Below are 18,762 nucleotides of genomic sequence, written 5' to 3' on the forward strand. Positions count from 1 at the left end.
ATATTATATCATATTTATTAAAATATATTCTGTTTTTTTTTATATTCATTTGGTTATGTCAGAATAATAAACTTGAACTTTACTTGAACTTTGACTTGAATTTTACTTGACCTTTTTGAACTTGAACTTTCTAGGATCCTCTATCTTTTTCTTTTTTAAATAAAATTTGACTTTTTTTATATGGCTGTCTGAACACACAATTCTGAGTTTTTTCAGATCTAAGGAGTTACTTTCATATGTGGTCCTAGATCCAACGAACAAACAAAATATTAAAGTGTTCAAACAGCACAGAGAATGTCTGTGAAGGTAAAATTATTTGCAATAATAATATAGAAACATCTGAACATTTATTTTTCTTCTGTATTCTCTTCAGCTTTTTGGGATGATATGCATGATTGGTTGATCACTAAAACACGTGCCCTTCCACCTTTCACGCAAAATTATATTTTATTTGGCATGTTGCTAACTGATAATAAAGTTTACTTTTTTGTAAATGCCATGCTATTACTTGGAAAAAATTTTATTCACAAATGTAAAACACTAAAGACCAGATCTCTTTTTTTTTGTTTTTACAAGAGACCAAGAATATGACGTTCACGCTTCACTAAAGCACACGTGTAAGAGAATTGGGATAAAGCTTCTTAATATTTAAATTCCCAACATCATCAATGAAGATTAAATAGACCCTCTAACACCCCCCCCCACACACACACACACTTTTTTCTACCTCCAATTGTATTAATTGTTCAATAATTAATTCGGCTTTCCTCTTTGTTGGGTAATATTTTTTCTGATCATGCGGTATCCTATCCTACAATGTAACTGATTTGTGGACTGTGGATTTGTTCTGTGCCTTGTTTTGTTTCTATTATTCTTATTGTCAAATTGTTTGTACTATAGTAACAACAAAAAAAAGTAGTTAAAAAACGTCACCAGCGTAGTCACTTCCATTATAAAACATATACTATTGAAACGTGTATAACTTGTAAATCAATAATTTGATTAATTTACAAGATGTATGAAGATTTATTACAGATCATATGATCTATGTGATGCAAGGGATTACAGAAGCTCATTGCATTCACAAAAGAAAAAAAAAATCACGGGACTTATGTCATAATTATGACTTAATATCTCATAATTATGACTTACTAACTCATAATTATGAGATAATATCTCATAATTATGAGATAATATCTCATAATTTTGACTTATTATCTCATAATTATGAGATAATATCTCATAATTATGACTTATTATCTCATAATTATGAGATCCTGATACTGGTATGATACTGGTAATAATGTCATTAGGTAATTTGGATGATATTATCATTAGTATGTCAACACTCACAGGTATCTAAAGTGCTTATGACTGTTCAGGAAGAAAAGCACATTCTGTCCTTCTCGAAGTGGCTCTCTTCATTCAGGAGCAGCTAAACCTGTAACGATGCGGGTCTTACAAGGGGCAGAACAACGCATAAATACCAATATTCTGAACGGGCATGTCCGCAGAAAAGAAAGACAAACAGACAGAAAAGTGTGCTGCTTAGAGACAGAGGCAAAGCCCCAGCCTCTCCCTGTCTGAGACGCCGGCGAGAATGAGAGAGAGAGAGGGAGCGGCACGCATCAGTCCAGCGCGCGCACTCAGATTAAGTACAGTATGAAAGTACAAAAAAAGACACAAACCCCCCTCTCTCTCTTATAAATCTTAGGTAAGGGCGAACGTTTTTTTAGTTTCACGAGCACCGTCCGTTCTCGCGTAGACGGCGGGGCTCTGTTCATTTTGTGTTTTCAGTTTCAATTTTGTTTCCTTTTAAGTTCCTAATTAATAATCCCCCGCTATGTCCAAACGATAAGGTCCTTCCGTGTGTATCATAAGCACTCTCACAACTCCTATTTCATTCATCCCCTCTAAAGCCCAGCGTAAGGGCTCTTATACACATCATAACATTTCGTGGTGCAGCTCTCCATACCGCCCCACGTAACAAAACCAATATGAAATGCTTCATGGATACAAAATCATCCATTTAAAATGCATCCAAGCTGGCTTTGTGGTATCTCAGAGAATCATCTGGCACCTATTAAAAATTCTGGATCCTCGTTTACGAGCAAAAGGATGCAGTAACTTTCGTTTCCGATGTCATGCGCTAAAATGCCCCCTTTCACAAACTGCCTCCCCTTATCTCATAATTATGAGATAGTAAGTCATAATTATGAGATAATTATCTCATAATTATGAGATATTAAGTCATAATTACGAGATCATTATCTCATAATTATGAGATAATATCTCATAATTATGAGATACTAAGTCATAATTATGACATAAGTCCCGTGATTTTTTTTTCTTTTGTGAATGCAATAAGCTTCCGTAAGGGATGTCTTAATATAATTAAAAAAAAATATATTATTGTGTAATATTAATATTATGTCGCTCTCGATAATAATGATTATAAATATATAAATCCCTTTTCGAGCTCCAGCGAGACGCAATGACTGATGGGAAAATTTTCATTCTCGTTTCCGGTGAAGTGAAAACCCGTTGTTCAGTTGTCCCCTATACCGATCGCAGTTCTCTTTGTACTGAGCGGTTTCGCTCCCTGCGGTTTGGAATCAAACTTAAGATGGCTGAACACCCTGTGCAGTATACTTCGCAGGGTACTTCAGGCCAATCGGAACACACATTTGATTCTTTTATTATGGCACAATGCACAATGATAACTTTGCACAATTATACCCAATGACGCGTCAGCAGGCTGGGTCACATGATTTCCGTCATACTTTTGTGTTGCCAGATTGTTAGATTTGTGGATTGTTAGACACCATGGTCTAATTTAATCACAGAAATTTGATAATATGCCATAGGTTAGTTATATGTATCTACTGTATACTGTATACATTTTATATCAGGATTTTACTTTATACAGTAAAAAGTATACAGTCTTAAAATGCATTTTTATTTCAAGAGATTTTTTAAAACACACCAAAATCACAGCATTGTTAGTTATGCACATCACATAACCTTAGTGGAAGAATATCTGCTGCATTCACTTAAATCTAAATTTGAATCCAAATTATATACATTAGAAGTTCTCATCAAAGGGTCCAGTTGTTGAGGTGTATGATATTTGTATATAATTAATAAGTCAACCACATAACAACATATCATAATACAGCATACTAATGACCATTACTAAACACCAAAAATCTTCTTATATAAATGAAAAGTCATGGAAAAAAATAAACCTCTCTTTGTACACATATGTGAAATTTATACTTGCTGGTTTACATATTGGCATGTTTTGGCTGATGGAAGAAAACTGGATAACCCCTGGACAAAGTGTAACAATTTATAGTTTACAATCAAACCATGGACTCCCTAAGTGTAAGGTGGCAATGTTTTAAAAACAATTTGAAAAAGTAACAAATCATATGAAAAGATTTCTGTTTACAAATAAAAATGTTACCTTTTTCAGAACTTTCTAGAAATGATCTAGCCATTGTTTGCTAAGCAGATACAACTGACAAACTGGTAGAATGAGTGAGAATACTATCAAAGGGAAGCAATAGGGAAAAAAATATATATGAAATTACATAATAGGAAAATGGAAAAAAAAATTAAATATGAAATATACTGATTAGCAAGAAGTAAATAGTTACCCATAGTTTTATAATAAAATGTATGCATCAAAATGTATTAAATTGTGATTAAAACCTGTGTAGGCATTTAAACAGGCATTTAAAGAGCATGAATATGTTTTATGGGTGTTGTGTCTGTGTATGCAATCTGGCAACCTGTTACAGCTTTTGTAAATGGCTCCTGAAACTTTCGAGGAAACTTCACTTCACTAGTCCCCCCATTTCATCGTATGTAATAACCAATCACTCGTTAGAAAGAAGAAACCCAAGTGGTCTATGGAAGAGAAAAGGTAGGCTGTGTGAACAGATGGTAATTCACAGTCTTTTAATCACAACGTTGGTCATATGTTATTTGTAGAGAAGGTGTACAAGCATTGTAAGTACAGTAACATGATTAAATGCAAAATGTAGTGTTATAAGAGGCACAGTGGCACAGGGGTTAGCACTGTTGCCCTGCATCTTCAGTCGAATCCCGCCTCGGGTCTTTGTGCATGGAGTTTGCATGTTCTCCCTGTGCTGGGTGGGTTTTGTCCAACAGTCCAAAGACATGCAGATTGGCTTAGTTTGCGTTCCCAAATTACCAGTAGTGTGTGTGCCCTGAGATGGATTGGCACCTTATTTAAGGTGTACCTCACCTTGTGCCCGAAGTCTCCTGGGATAGGCTCTATGCCCCCTGCGACCCTGTATCCAGGATAAAGAGTATAGAAGATGAATTAATGTAGTGTTATACTTACCTGTTACTATATTGGGTGACCATATTAGTGACCAGGGTCCCAAAAATCACAATTCAGACCACAAGATTAAAAATATGTTCCAGCGATTATTCAAATGACATATATTAATCTACAACCAGGGATCTATTTTAATATAAATTTCCATGGAACATTATACAAATGTAAACGGAAATATTTGGTCTATTAATCCAAGACAGATTCTATCTTTGAACTTACACTCTAAAGTACAAAGTTCAAGTTGACATTATTTATGATCTCCTTGTTTATGATGTTAGGACAAAACTCAATCAATTCAAGTGAACTGTCACCTGACGAATAATGATCAAATATAATAAAATTGATAAAAGTGGTTATCATCAAAGAATCTAAATAAAAATAAAAAATTACACAGTCCTCAATTTACTTTTAACTTCTCTTTAAAATATAAAGAATTCTAAAGAGACACATAATGCATGAATAATTTGACCATACACTTGATAACAATTAGGCCAAGCTTATAATACAGTTCTTTTAGGATAGTACAGTACATGGCTAATTTTGTATAAAAACTACATATAACCGCTCTTATAAATAAAGGTATTAAATCATATGTTTCCTTGTCACAGGAGCATTATTATCAAGGTTACATCTATTGGACCTTTAGAAAGTATGTTTTACATGAAAATATGAATGCAATTTACCTAATATATAAGAAATATACTCAGTGTGTAAAAAGAAAAAGCAGATGATACCATATTGACATGAAAATGTACAGCTTGGTTTATTTCTGAGAGTCTATGCACAGATAACTATTACATATAATAAATAGATTGTGTAGAAAAGTATGTTTGTGGTCCCCAAGCAAGCTCTATGATTACAGTAGAAGTATATTATTGGTTAAATCTAACTAAACTTAGGGCTTGTTGGACATTAAGGGTCATGTAGAGTGTGCAATGGTTATGTTGCTGGAACAGTCTGTCTTCTATCTAACATGAGTTTTGAATCATCTTTTCCAGGAATGTAGAGGGTCTGGTGAGGCACACGGGTGGCTGCCACTGTGGTGCTGTCCGTTTTGAGGTGTGGAATGCTGCGGATTTGCATGTTTTTGATTGCAAGTATGAGCTTTTTTTTTGGTCGTATTCAAGAGGTGCAAATGATTCACATTTTTTTACTAAGGCTGGAAGAAGTGTGCTATCACTTAGTATTTCGCTTTGCGAATTTCCTTTTTCATGCATTTGCAGGTAAGCCGGTGTTAAATGAATAACAATGCCTCTTTTTGTTCAGTTGCAGCATTTGTACCAAGAAACAGAACCGCCACTTTATTGTTCCCAAGGCCCACTTTACTTTGCTTCAGGTATGATTTCAACATGTAAAATCAAGAATCAGAAATTTGTGATACATGGTAAAACATTTTTAAATCTAAATTGGCTATCTATCTAAATTCAGATTTTTAAATCTAAATTTTTTGTATCTAAAATTATATACCTGTGTTGAAAAATGGACACATTAACAAATACAAATGAGAAAGAAAAAAGAAAGAAACATAAATTGTGCTGGTATTAAATATATAGATGTTATTGGAGTTATTCTATCACTATAAAATAATATATTAAAGATATTTTACTACTACTGTATTTTATTATTATTATTATTATTATTATTATTAATAATAATAATAATAATAATATTATTATTATTATTATTATTATTATTATTATTATTATTTAGGTTTGACAGTTGGACTGGACAGATTGACTTGTTTTGTTCCTTGATTCATGTTTGTCTAAATGTAGCTAATTTATGTTGGAAATGAAATAAAAGACAAGTATATTGCTCTTATTATGTCTCTATAGTGTATACATTATACAATCCTTTGCTTTGAGTCTACACAACTTTACTAACTTTAACTTGTTAAATGTAAAAAAAAAAAAAATGCAGGTTTGAAAAAAAAAGCTTAGAGAGAGTGAGTAAGTGTTTATGATCTGTTAAAATTATGATCATGTCACCAGGTGACAGAATTAAAAGTAAAATGGCTATATATTTATATTCAGTAGAAATTATAAATACTGTACAGTAAGCATTGGCTTTAATTTAATATATTTTCTTGAATTTATGATAATAATCTGATGAAAAATATTCTAAAGATTATTGCCCTGGTAACTGACAAAATGGAGGAAAACTCTGATGAAAAAAATCCTTTGGAAAAGCTTGATTCACTAATCTACACCTTTTATCTGGCACACATGGAAAGACCCTCCAGTTTGGAGATAGCATTGGATTATTAATTAAAAACTTAAGGAAAACTGAAAACACAAAATAAAGAGAGTTCCACCGTCTCATACAAGACCAAAGGCGCTCTGGGAACTAAAAATTAAAGTTCTTGCCCTCATTGGACCCTCATTAAGGCTTATGTGTGATTTCTATTGTTTTTATTACTTTTTACTTCACCCGAGAGCACACACTTAACTGATGCCGTGCCACTCTCTGTCTCCCAATCACACCGGGTGCTTCGTTCTTGAGCTTTTTCTTGGCCCTTATACCTTACTGGTGCTAAGTGCATAGGTACAGTATCAGCGGTATTCTGTTTGCACATTGCACACGTTCCATATATGTTATATGGTTCATTTATACAGTTCATACTTTTTGACATTTTTATACTTTATTTTATTGTAGCAAAATTACTAAACATTGTAAAATTTATATTTTACATTCTTTTCTATTGGCATTTGCCTTTGCCATCTTATTTCCTTTTTTAGATCACAAACTGTCGTGTAAGCATTCCACTGTATACCATATTGTGTATGGTTGTGTATGTGACGAATAATAATTTGAGTTTGATTTCTTGTAATGTTTGTAAGTTCATATCTTGCATTAAAGTCTTGCTAAACACATGTTTTTCCTTCAGTAATGCAAAACCTTATTGACCGCTTGACTCATGTGTTTCAGGGTTCAGAGAACATAACCACATACACGTTCAATACACACGCAGCCCAGCACACGTTTTGCAAGATATGTGGTGTGCAAAGTTTCTACACACCCCGATCGAATCCTGATGGCTTTGGTAGGTCACAGAACAAATACAAATAACACACCATTTAGTGGCTTTGTGGCTAGCACTGTCGCCTTGCACTGCCAGGGTCCAGGTTTGATTCCCGCCTCAGGGTCTTTGTGTGTGTGTGTGTGTGTGTGTTTCCTCCCCTAGTCTAAAGATATGCAGATTAGGTTAATTGGCAGTCCTAAATTCCCTGTTGTGTGCGAGTGCCTGTGTATGCAGTGTGCCCTGCGATGGATTGGCACCCCATCCAGAGGGTACCCCGCTTCATGCCCAAAGTCTTCTGGAATAGGCTCCATGCCCCTGCAAATCTGTATACAGGATAAAGCAGTATACTGTAGACGATGAGTGTAAGTGAGTGAGTAGGGATGGGCCAAAATGGCACATGATAATATCATAGAGTATCTAAATTCATATTAAAATCAGCTAAAATTCAGATTATTTTGAGTACGATGAAACTCAATTATTGTAAAAGCAAATTAGTACGAAAAAAAGTGTTTGTGCATATTTAAATATTATTTTTTAGCATATGTCATACAGCATATCATAAAATGTTTTATTGATGATCACAGAAGACAAGTCATACATTTAATCATTTTACAGATATGTTAATATTGTACTAATGCACTGATTTGTATGACACTCGAGACTACTTAGTAAAAGAAATGCTAAATAAATTCTTAATAAAGAGCACGATCTTAATTAAGAGCTTTGGTGTAAATTGTAATGTTGTAAACCGTGATTAAAAAGATTAGCCAGTTTTTGATAGAGAGCCTTGTGACCAACATATTTAGCATTTGTAATATTAAGATATAACATATTAAGATTTGTATAATGCAATACTATATTAATGACTTGATGTATATGTACTGTATAAACCTGTCCTGCTTTAATTCTAGGTGTAGCTCCACATTGCCTGGACCCTGGAACTGTAACGAGTGTCACAGTTGAAGAGTTTTGTGGTGAGAAGTGGGAGGAGAGCATGCAGAAACACAAGACGATCAGGAGTATGTCCAAGACTTCAGAAGAAGCCAAATGATAATACTAATAAGTAATAACACAAATGTGACCTTTAAAAAAAAATTGTTTGGGTCAAATTATAAAGGAGAGGCGACACTACTGTAGCTCCCTCTATGTAATGATTCTGAAAGCAGAGACACCACATAATTATGAGGATTGGTAGGCCCTGTCTGAGTTAATACAGATGTATAGGCCACACCTGGAATACACCTATTTTCCATATTCTGTAGTATGCTGCACATTGTGCTGCACATTGTGCTGCACACTAACACACTTATTTCCAAGGAAATAATCATCATGATGTATCAGTATCACTTATGTGTGAAATAAAGTATCTAAATTTCAGTTCCATGTTCATGTGGATTTTTGTATTATCAAATATTAAGATTTAAATGACATAACAGTGACACAACTTTTTTACAAAGTGTATCCAGGTATACCGAAACACTCCATGCGAGATAGAATGAGATGTTTAAATAATGTTACAGCCGTTGCCTATGTTCCATTTAAACAGTGTATGTCATGTTCAATGTATTTAAAGTCCAGGGATAATTGAGCTTTGAAGTGTTTATTACACTTCATTACAGCAATAAAGTAACAAAATATAAAAGATTTGAAAACAGTTTTAAGGCAGATGTTAACATTGTCTTCGCCAGCATGCCTTCTTCCCAGAATGCATCCTGGAGCTATGTATTGCCCAGGTAACTGAGGCTCATGCACGCAGCCTTCCACAAACCAGGTCACATTGTTCTGTGGACATTCACTTGTCCACTCAACCCTTAACCAGTCTGTGGCTACAGCACCCTATCAAGCTGCGATGCATGGTAGATTCTGACACTTTCCTATCATAGCCAGAAATAACTTTTCAGCAAATTTAGAATTTTCTTTCACCTGTCACTGCATTTAACGTATAGACCAATTTTTTGTGATTTCTTTACAATGGCACCTTAAAGTGGGTGGGATGTACTGTATTAGGCAGCAAGTGAACATTTTGTTTCTGAATTTGATGTCTTGAAAGCAGAGTGAAAGGATTTGAACTGACATGGGCCAAATTGTAATGACTAGACAACTTTGTCAATGTAACTACAAAACATCAGATCTTCTGGAGAAGAAGACATGCCATGCAGAGGCAGAGTGATGCTTTGGGCAATGTTCTGCTGTTAAACAGCAGAATATGATAGGATTGCTATGGGAGGCTTAATGCCAGATACCAAGGAACAACTTCACAGTTCTAGTGGATGGGTCAGGGCTATTTTGCTGGCAAAAGAGGGACCTGTTCATTATTAGGTGGGTGGTCGTAATGGTATGGGTGATTGGTGTGTGTGATAAAAAAAAAATCCAAGAATAGTATTCAATATGAAATCTCACATTATTGTAATTATTGTAATAAATACACTTTATTTAACAACTAAATGAATGTTCCCTTATGTATGTACAGTATGTATGTATGTACAGTATGTATGTATGTATGTATGTATGTATGTATGTACAGTGGGGCAAAAAAAGTTTCAGTCAACCACCATTGTGCAAGTTCTTCCCCTTAAAAAGATGAGGCCTGTAATTTTCATCATACCTCAAATATAAGAGACAAAATAAGAATTCAGGATTTGTAAAGAATTTATTTGCAAATTATGGTGGAAAATAAGTATTTGGTCACCAACAAACAAGATTTTTGATAAAAATTGCTAAAAGCGCTATACAAATAAAATTTAATTGAATTTTTGGCTCTCACAGGCCTGTAAATTCTTCTTTAAGAGGCTCCCCTGTCCTCCACTCGTTACCTGTATTAATGGCATCTGTTATCAGTATAAAAGAAACCTGTCCACAACCTCAAACAGTCACACTCCAAACTCCACTCAGAAACAAAATTGTAGACCGGCACCAGGCGGGAAGACTGAATCTGCAATAGGTAAAGAGCTTGGTGTTGAGAAATCAACTGTGGAAGCGATTATTAGAAAATGGAAGACATACAAGACCACTGATAATTTCCCTCGATCTGGGGCTCCACACAAGATCTCACCCTGTGGAGTGAAAATGATCACAACAACTATGAGCAAAAATCCCAGAACCACATGGTGGGACCTAGTGAAAGACCTGCAGAGAGCTGGGACCAAAGTAACAAAGGCTACCATCAGTAACACACTGCGCCGCCAGGGACTCAAATGCTGCAGTGCCAGACTTGTCCCCCTGCTTAAGCCAGGGACAGGCCCGTCTGAAGTTTGCTAGAGAGCATTTGGATGATCCAGAAGAGGATTGGGAGAATGTCATATGGTCAGATGAAACCAAAATAGAACTTTGTGTTTGGAGGACAAAGAATGCTGAGTTGCATCCAAAGAACACCTTACGTACTGTGAAGCATGGGGGTGGAAACATTATGCTTTGGGGCTGTTTTTCTGCAAAGGGACCAGACCGACTGATCCGTGTAAAGGAAAGAATGAATGGGGTCATGTACGTGAGATTTTGAGTAAAAACCTCCTTCCATCAGCAAGGGCATTGAAGACGAAATGTGGCTGGGTCTTTCAGCATGGGCAACGAAGGGGTGGCTTCATAAAGCATTTCAAGGTCCTGTAATGGCCTAGCCAGTCTCCAGATCTCAACCCCTTAGAAAATCTTTGGAGGGAATTGAAAATCTGTGTTGCCCAGCGACAGCCTCAAAACATGGAGGTATGGGCCAAAATACCAGCAACAGTGTGTGAAAACATTGTGAAGACTTACAGAAAACATTTGACCTCCGTCACTGCCAACAAAGGGTATAGAACAAAGTAGTGAGATTAAATTTTGTTATTGACCAAATACCTATTTTCCACCATAATATGCAAATAAATTCTTTAAAAATCCTACACTGTGATTTTCTGGATTTTTTTTTTTATTATTTTGTCTCTCATAGTTGAGGTATACCTCTGATAAAAAACATAAATCAAGAATGCACAAAGAAATATCACAGTATGTGCTGTTAATGCATTCTTACTAGTATAGTTCAATCACACATACATGATTTTACTTGATAGGTATGTGTTAGGAACTTTGTCGGGTTGTGATTTTTTTTTACTTCCCACTGATATTAAACAGCTTATATAAAGTCAGTAAAAGTCTCCATTTCTTTTGAAATTATAAGAAAATTTAAATTTCTCACTAGAATAGACATATATGATTTCCTAGTAATAATATAAACATTGTAAGGCTCCTGCAACCGAATGGTCAATTGGACTAAATGTGGTTATCTAATGAAAGTTGCACAGTCCTCTGATATTCTTGTCTTCTTGGTGTTTGTGTTTTATGTTACATTACTGCCACCTTCTGGTCTTGTTCTCCCTCATCTACCTTTCATTTTAAATCCTTTTTTTAAAAAGTCCAATCAGTCTTTAGAATCCCATTAAATACTTTCTTTATTGTCCTCTATTTTTATTTTCTACTCAATATGGATTATAGGTTTTCACTTATATAAGGCATTCAGTGGCTTTAATTACAACATATAGCACAGAACATTATCACTAAATATTAAATTCCAAACATACTGGCTTCATCAAGAATGGACCAGATTTTTATGATTCTGTCTTGAAGCCAAATTAAAATATTTGTTCTCCACTGAAGTCAACTGTTGTTATTGATTTATAGACTTTTGTAGCCAAGAGCATCTTTAGGAATAGATTTACCTTAAAATAATACAGTTCCTGCTGACAGCCATCATTCTTTGGTGAACGATGACTCGGATGCACAAGATACAGTTAACAGCAAATGCATATAATCAGGATATGTAATAATTATTTTATTAGACTTTATTTTTAAAGCATTACACAATTTAATTCTAGAAATGTATATAAAAACAGAAATCCTCGTTGGCCGGTATTGTTGGTGTTTTGCGCAGATAGCTCCGTCACAGGCGTGTCACAAACATTCCTTGACTGATGTAACAGTACTCTGTGTCATAATAAACTACTCACGCTGTGGGGTGACAGTAGGCAATGTCATCATCAACTTTTATATTGTAGATTTGGTTATGACTCCAAACACCACAAAGCTTTCAATGCTTCAACTTTAATGCTTTATTTTTCTCCTGTTACATTTAAAATAAAACAAGATAATGTTATTTTTAACTTTATCTGCAGGTTAAGTAAAATTACTTACAAGAACTTTTTGACTTTGTAAAATGACTTTGTATACGAGGCTTGGTAAACAAAAACATTATTTGAGGCATTAGACTGTTTACTGTCCACCCCTCAGACGCAGCACCAGGTGGAGGGTGGATTCCTTCTGGATGTTGTAATCAGACAAGGTGCGACCATCTTCCAGCTGTTTGCCAGCAAAGATAAGCCTCTGCTGGTCTGGGGGAATGCCTTCTTTGTCCTGGATCTTGGCCTTGACATTCTCAATGGTGTCGCTTGCCTCAACCTCCAAGGTGATGGTCTTGCCAGTGAGAGTCTTCACGAAGATCTGCATGCCGCCTCTCAGGCGCAGCACCAGGTGGAGGGTGGACTCCTTCTGGATGTTGTAATCGGACAGGGTGCGGCCATCTTCCAGCTGCTTGCCAGCAAAGATCAGCCTCTGCTGGTCTGGGGGAAGCCCTTCTTTGTCCTGGATCTTGGCCTTGATGTTTTCAATGTTGTCGCTGGGCTCAACCTCGAGGGTGATGGTCTTACCAGTCAGGGTCTTCACGAAGATCTGCATGCCGCCCCTCAGACGCAGCACCAGGTGCAGGGTGGACTCTTTCTGGATGTTGTAGTCAGACAACGTGTGACCATTCTCCAGCTGTTTGCCAGCAAAGATCAGCCTCTGCTGGGCTAGGGGAATGCCTTCTTTTTCCTGGATCTTGACCTTGACATTCTCAATGGTATCACTGGGCTCAACCTCAGGGGTGATGGTCTTCCCACTAAGGGTCTTCACAAAGATCTGCATGATTTACTCTATACAATAATACATTTGAAAAATTCATTTAAAGTAGATTCAAATGCTGCATTTACTAGTGATCATAAAAATGTTAAAAAAAATAAAGTTTAAATACATTTTGTCACAACAACATTACATCCCTGTAGTACTGTACACCACTAAGTTAAATTAAGTTGTATTAAAATATTTTTGATTATTTATAATTCTTTTAAAATATCCCTTACCTCTAGTCTAAATTTTTAGAGTGTTTGTAAGTCGGACTTGCGTGCCGCCGCTTATCCTCCTCCTGCTTCGGATATAACTGCAGCAAACTAGTATTGTTACGCATGACTCAGAAGCGTGTGTCGCGTCGCGCAGAAGGGGCGTTTCCTAGCAACGCATCGCTTCGAGGTCTGTGTCGTGTGCCCGAGAGTCACGTGATAACAACAAAACGATATATAAACTTCATGAAAAAATATGTACTAATATATATATAAAATTCATGAAAGAAATGAACCAAAGAAGAAACAAAAAGACTTTTCTACTTGGAAACTTTACAATTACAATTTGTTTTTGCAGAGTGTATATTTAAAAAAAGATACAAACAACTCAGATCTGTCAATGATGAATACAATATTACTTATATATTTATGTTATATTAGTTTATTATTATTAATATTACTTATCAGTTACATGCCCATATTAATTGTACTGCCTATGTAGGGGATATTCGCTGTCAGTACAATGAACTCGTAACTTTATCAACTGAATATTTTTTGTGAAACTATGGGATTAGTAAGACTCCAAATAGATAGACTCTATCTATTTAGTGAGTGAAACGTTAAGAAAAGATCCCTTCCACATTTGGCAACCTTTATCCTGGCCAGATATTTCTCAGATATTTCCACCTTAGGTGAATATCCCACCTTAAATGATATTTAAAAGTCAGTGCAATCTGGCAGCCTTGTACATAAATGTCTTCTGCCTCCTGTTTTAAAGAATTTTAACATATGTAATAATCAATCGATCTTTAGAAAAAAGAAACCCAAGTGATCTATGGAGGAGAAAAGGTAGACCGCGTAAACAAATGGTATAGTTTTTTAATTACTATTTGGGTTATATTATTTGTAGAGAAGGTGTACAAACACTTTAACTTACTTGATAAAATATAAAATACGTAGTAGTGTTTTATGTGAATGTGGCTTTAAAAAATCATGTTGTTAAAACACCCAGATTGATTGAACATATTAGTGACCTTAGACGGTAAAAACACAATAAGTGTTTCTGTAATCGAAAAAACAAAAAATGCAAAACTAATTTTTTTGCAAAACTATATATATACTACAGCAGGTAAAATGTAAAATCAATTCCATGGAAACTTACATAAAAGTCCAAAATTGGTCTATTTATTCAAGGCAAAGTAAGTTCCATTCCTAAACATACACTCTAAGAGTACAAAGCTCTAGTTGACATTATTTATAATCTTGTTGTTTATGATGTTTGGACAAAACACAATCGATTTAAGTGACCTGTCACCGGGGAATAACTATAAGAACTAAACAATAATTATAATAATTTTGGTAATGGTGGGTTGTGGTTAGCATCAATGAATTAAAATATGAAAAACAAAAAAATTTAGCAGTGCCTTGGTTGGCCGAAGACTTCAATTTACTGTCAAGTTCTCACCAAAACATAGAAAATTTTAAAGAGGCACATAATGCAATTAAGGCTAGGTTATAATACGATTCTTTTAGGAAATCTTAACATACATTTTACCTACATATCTCAACATATATGCCAATTACTCTATCGCCACATATTTTCTGCGTCTGTCATCAAGGAACTCAATTTCCCAAACAGCCATGCAGCCTGAAAACATTAAAGGTGTGGACTACAACTCCCAACAACACTGTAGGTGCATTACTTCCACCTGCTGGACTGGAGTATGGACCACCAAAAATTCTTGGATTTTATCTGCTAAACCAGTATAATAGTTATATACTTATAATTACTATATATTTTCCAGATCCTTATTAAATTTCTACTGTTCTATCTGTACCAGCTTTTTGCATGGTACCTTTGAGATCCTGGCTATCCCGGTCACATTATTGAAGTTTATCAGTATATGTGATACTGTCTCCCATTTCTCCCACAATATTCACATTTTCCTATTTGCCTATTTTCTTATGTGTGTGCCCTATTCTTAACTGTCCTAAAATTATCGACTTTTTTTTCTGGTACTTATGGAAAAGAGATTGTACAATAGTATAATTCCAATATCATGTGATAATAAGATGTTGTATGTCCTACATGTCTACATAAATGTCCTGTTTCTAGACTGATGATGGCTGACCTGTTATGTGATGTTATTATCACCTCTCCTTGATAATTCTTCTCCACCCATTCAAGTGCTATGTGTATGCCTATTAGGATAACTGTACATACTGGTAGTTGGCCTTTTATTGTTCTCTTACCTGTTATCTTGTCCTGTGGAATATAGAATGCTATTCATCCTTTATCTAGATATTTTGAGACATCTGTGCATATTATTGGTTTCTCTTTTCCTATTGTTATTACTATTATTCAGTTTAGAATGTGAGTTGTTTATTCTTTTGGAATATATTGGGTTTTAATAATTTCCATGAAGGAGTGCTATATAGTGTCACTGTAGAACTAATATCTAGCCCTAAACCTTTTGCTTTGGTACTGTATACTCTATCCTTGCAAGCCTATGCAGATTGAATCTGTTGTTTCAAGCATTCTTTGTTGATTGTCCTTTGCATCTTGGAATCCATGTACTAGGTGTTTCTGCCTCTGACCCACAATGCTCTGTCATTTATTTATGGTGATTTTCCTTTTGTTGTTGTTGTTTTTACTGTTTCAAGTATGTCTGTAAGGTTTTATAATATGATGTGAACTTTCCCATCCTATGCCAATAAACCAATCCCATTACTACGCTGCCTGACTCCATATGTGGTAACACTTCCTAAAACTCGTATCCAGACGAATAAACATGCAAATGGCTTGTGTCTGCTGGAACTCTTTTGTTTAACTGGAAAATGTGAATGCATTTCCGATCGTCTGTCTCCGGGTCTCTCTATGACATGTTAATGACTGGTTCTTTTGTTGTAAAGGTGTAAGGGTATGTAACACAGGGCACCTGGTCAAAAGCTTAAAATGCTCTCTTTGCTAACAATAAACAGAAATCTTCAGACACATCATGCATGTGTGTGTTTGTCTCTCCTCCGATTCGGGCCCGTGTGTCAAGGTGCAGTGGACCCAACAAGAAATAATTCTTCTTTTAATTTATCTTAAAACTTAACAATTGCGGCAAGCTTGGTAAACTTAACAGTGTTGTTTATTATAATGGGGCGTAGTACTGAGCTAAACTGCACACACTTCTCTGCAGAGTGCCATAAATACTATCTGGAGTAATCTGTACCCACTCTTACTGTACTTCTATTGTTCTATTATCGAGAAAACTCAAAACAGACATTTCATGCATTTCAGTTTTGCAATATAACCCTCTATACCTAATTTGTCAAGCCTGATTAGACCTGAAAGACCTACTTTCTACTATTGTACCTTCTTTCACACTGTATGCGCCAAAAAGTTTTTTACTGAAATTACTGCTTCCTTATTTGTTTGTGCTTTTCTTAAGTCTGATTCTAGATTTAATATTGTGCAGTCTATCGATTCTGTGTCTTCCTTTACTGAATCCATTTTAGTAAGGTTATATACATTTGTTTATTTCGAGATGGTGTTTTATTACTAATGTTTCCATAGTTTTCCCTGTTTGCTTCTTTACCTGGTTTTAGCCCAGGCACTATAGTGGTAATCTGTTTACCAGATTAAGGAGTCTTAGCTAAGAGTCTTAGTATCTCTAGTAGTGCATTATCTGTCTTACTCAAAAGCATTTTGTAACAATTTAAACCATATATATCTTCTTGGTGTTGTTTGCCGTGCCCCTACAGTTGCTTTCTCATAAATTGAGTTAAAGAAAGTCCAGATCCTCCTCTCTGTCGTTTTGCTTTCTTCTTGTTTTCCATTTTCTGTCTCATTTCATTAAGATTGTTTCCTGAGCTGTATATTTTTGCAACTGCCTTGGATAAGATATCTAAGCTGAGATATCTGCTTTCTATTTGTTGCTAATAGTAATCTGGATATTATATTGTAGCACTTCCATTTTGTTTACTTTTGTCACTATTAATTTCTCTTATTATTCTCCAAACATTTGCTTCTCTCCCGATTGTGTCTCCCTATATGTTGTTACTAAATAATGCTTGGGCTCTCTTATATTAATCTTGGTTTCACCAAGATACACATTTCCCTTTTTAGGGATCACTCACCACTGTTTGGTTGATATTTTTAATTATTTTGATGTTCAGCTCTTTTACTTCTGTTACTTTCTAATGACTCTTCCTTATATATTATCTCTATATTTGCTTAAAATATCTCCCACTCAGCTTTCTCCAGAATCCTCGTCTATATTTTCGTTTCCCTCTTTTGCCAGTTGCTTACCCCTTTCGTAATTATTATTGGCTAGTGATTGTTTAAAGAACCCCCTTAAAGTTAGGCAGAGAAGAATGCTACTTTTGCATATAATTATTTAACATAATAATTATTTATTTAAATAATAAAATAAAATCATTTTAGTCATAATATTCCACTATATATATTAATATAATATATTTCCCATAAAGAAAATCTAAACTGCATTACATTCATCTGTGTTCATGTACGCGCCAAACAAACCAGTGTCTATGAAGGCACTTAAATTTTTGAAAAGCATGTGAACCCTCCGAACCCTCCCACTTTTGTTCTTATCGAATCAATATTGTTTTTAAACATTTGGGCTCATTTGATTGGACCATTTACAACGAGTCTTATTAACAGTCACCAGATTGTTAGTTAATGTATTGAATAGTGAATGATGTGGAAGCCAGCTAAATATGAGAGAAAATTCTGTAATTTCTTTGCTAAAATATTCCTTCGCAAGGCGATTGGATAAAGAAAGAAAAAGGTTAAAGAGCTTGGACCAGATCGACCTGATCTTCTGATTAAGCAGCAGTCAGGTGATCGTGGCCGATCTTACACTTTGTACTTTTTCAGCACTTCTTAAGGCTATTTACAGGCGATTATTAAAAGTTTACTTTTAAGTTTGTTTGTGCCCCCCTCCCCCCCAAAAAACTTTGCACCGGCCACCACTGCATTCCAATTCATACTTTTAACTAGCCCAAAGGTCTGTTTATCCTGTGAATGTTTGCTGCTGTCATGGATTTTTAATTATAGAAAATGCTGATAAACAGGTTGTGGAGTGCCTTTAAGAACAAATATACATACACAGGGTAAACACCCAGTTCATGGTACATTATATGAAATATATCTTATATATAAATCTTGAAATGTACAATCTTATAACAATTTGTTTAAATAGGGTTGTCATGAAACTATATTTTTCAGCTACTGTCCA

At 35.1% G+C, this 18,762-nt stretch overlaps 1 protein-coding gene and 1 pseudogene across 1 annotated transcript; one reads left to right on the forward strand and one right to left on the reverse strand.

Annotated features, from left to right (window-relative positions):
• LOC128512185 (polyubiquitin-C-like) overlaps window positions 1-13,618 on the reverse strand; it is a 48,710-nt pseudogene extending 35,092 nt beyond the window's left edge.
• On the forward strand, window positions 3,818-8,691 carry cenpv (centromere protein V). The gene is made up of 5 exons (XM_053485337.1): window positions 3,818-3,931; window positions 5,371-5,469; window positions 5,639-5,708; window positions 7,301-7,415; window positions 8,306-8,691. The coding sequence occupies exons 1-5, from the start codon at window positions 3,918-3,920 to the stop codon at window positions 8,443-8,445; spliced, it is 438 nt and encodes a 145-aa protein (XP_053341312.1). The 5' UTR covers window positions 3,818-3,917; the 3' UTR covers window positions 8,446-8,691.
• Window positions 13,619-18,762: the final 5,144 nt, after the last annotated feature.

This window comes from Clarias gariepinus, chromosome 24 (assembly GCF_024256425.1).
Source record: "Clarias gariepinus isolate MV-2021 ecotype Netherlands chromosome 24, CGAR_prim_01v2, whole genome shotgun sequence".
Classification (NCBI taxonomy): Eukaryota; Metazoa; Chordata; class Actinopteri; order Siluriformes; family Clariidae; genus Clarias; species Clarias gariepinus.

What these genes read in the sequence shown, in the direction of transcription:
- cenpv (XM_053485337.1), top strand. An exon ending in TTGCATGTTTTTGATTGCAA is followed by an intron (nt 5,470 to 5,638) that starts GTATGAGCTTTT and finishes CTTTTTGTTCAG; the next exon opens with TTGCAGCATTTGTACCAAGA. An exon ending in ATCGAATCCTGATGGCTTTG is followed by an intron (nt 7,416 to 8,305) that starts GTAGGTCACAGA and finishes CTTTAATTCTAG; the next exon opens with GTGTAGCTCCACATTGCCTG.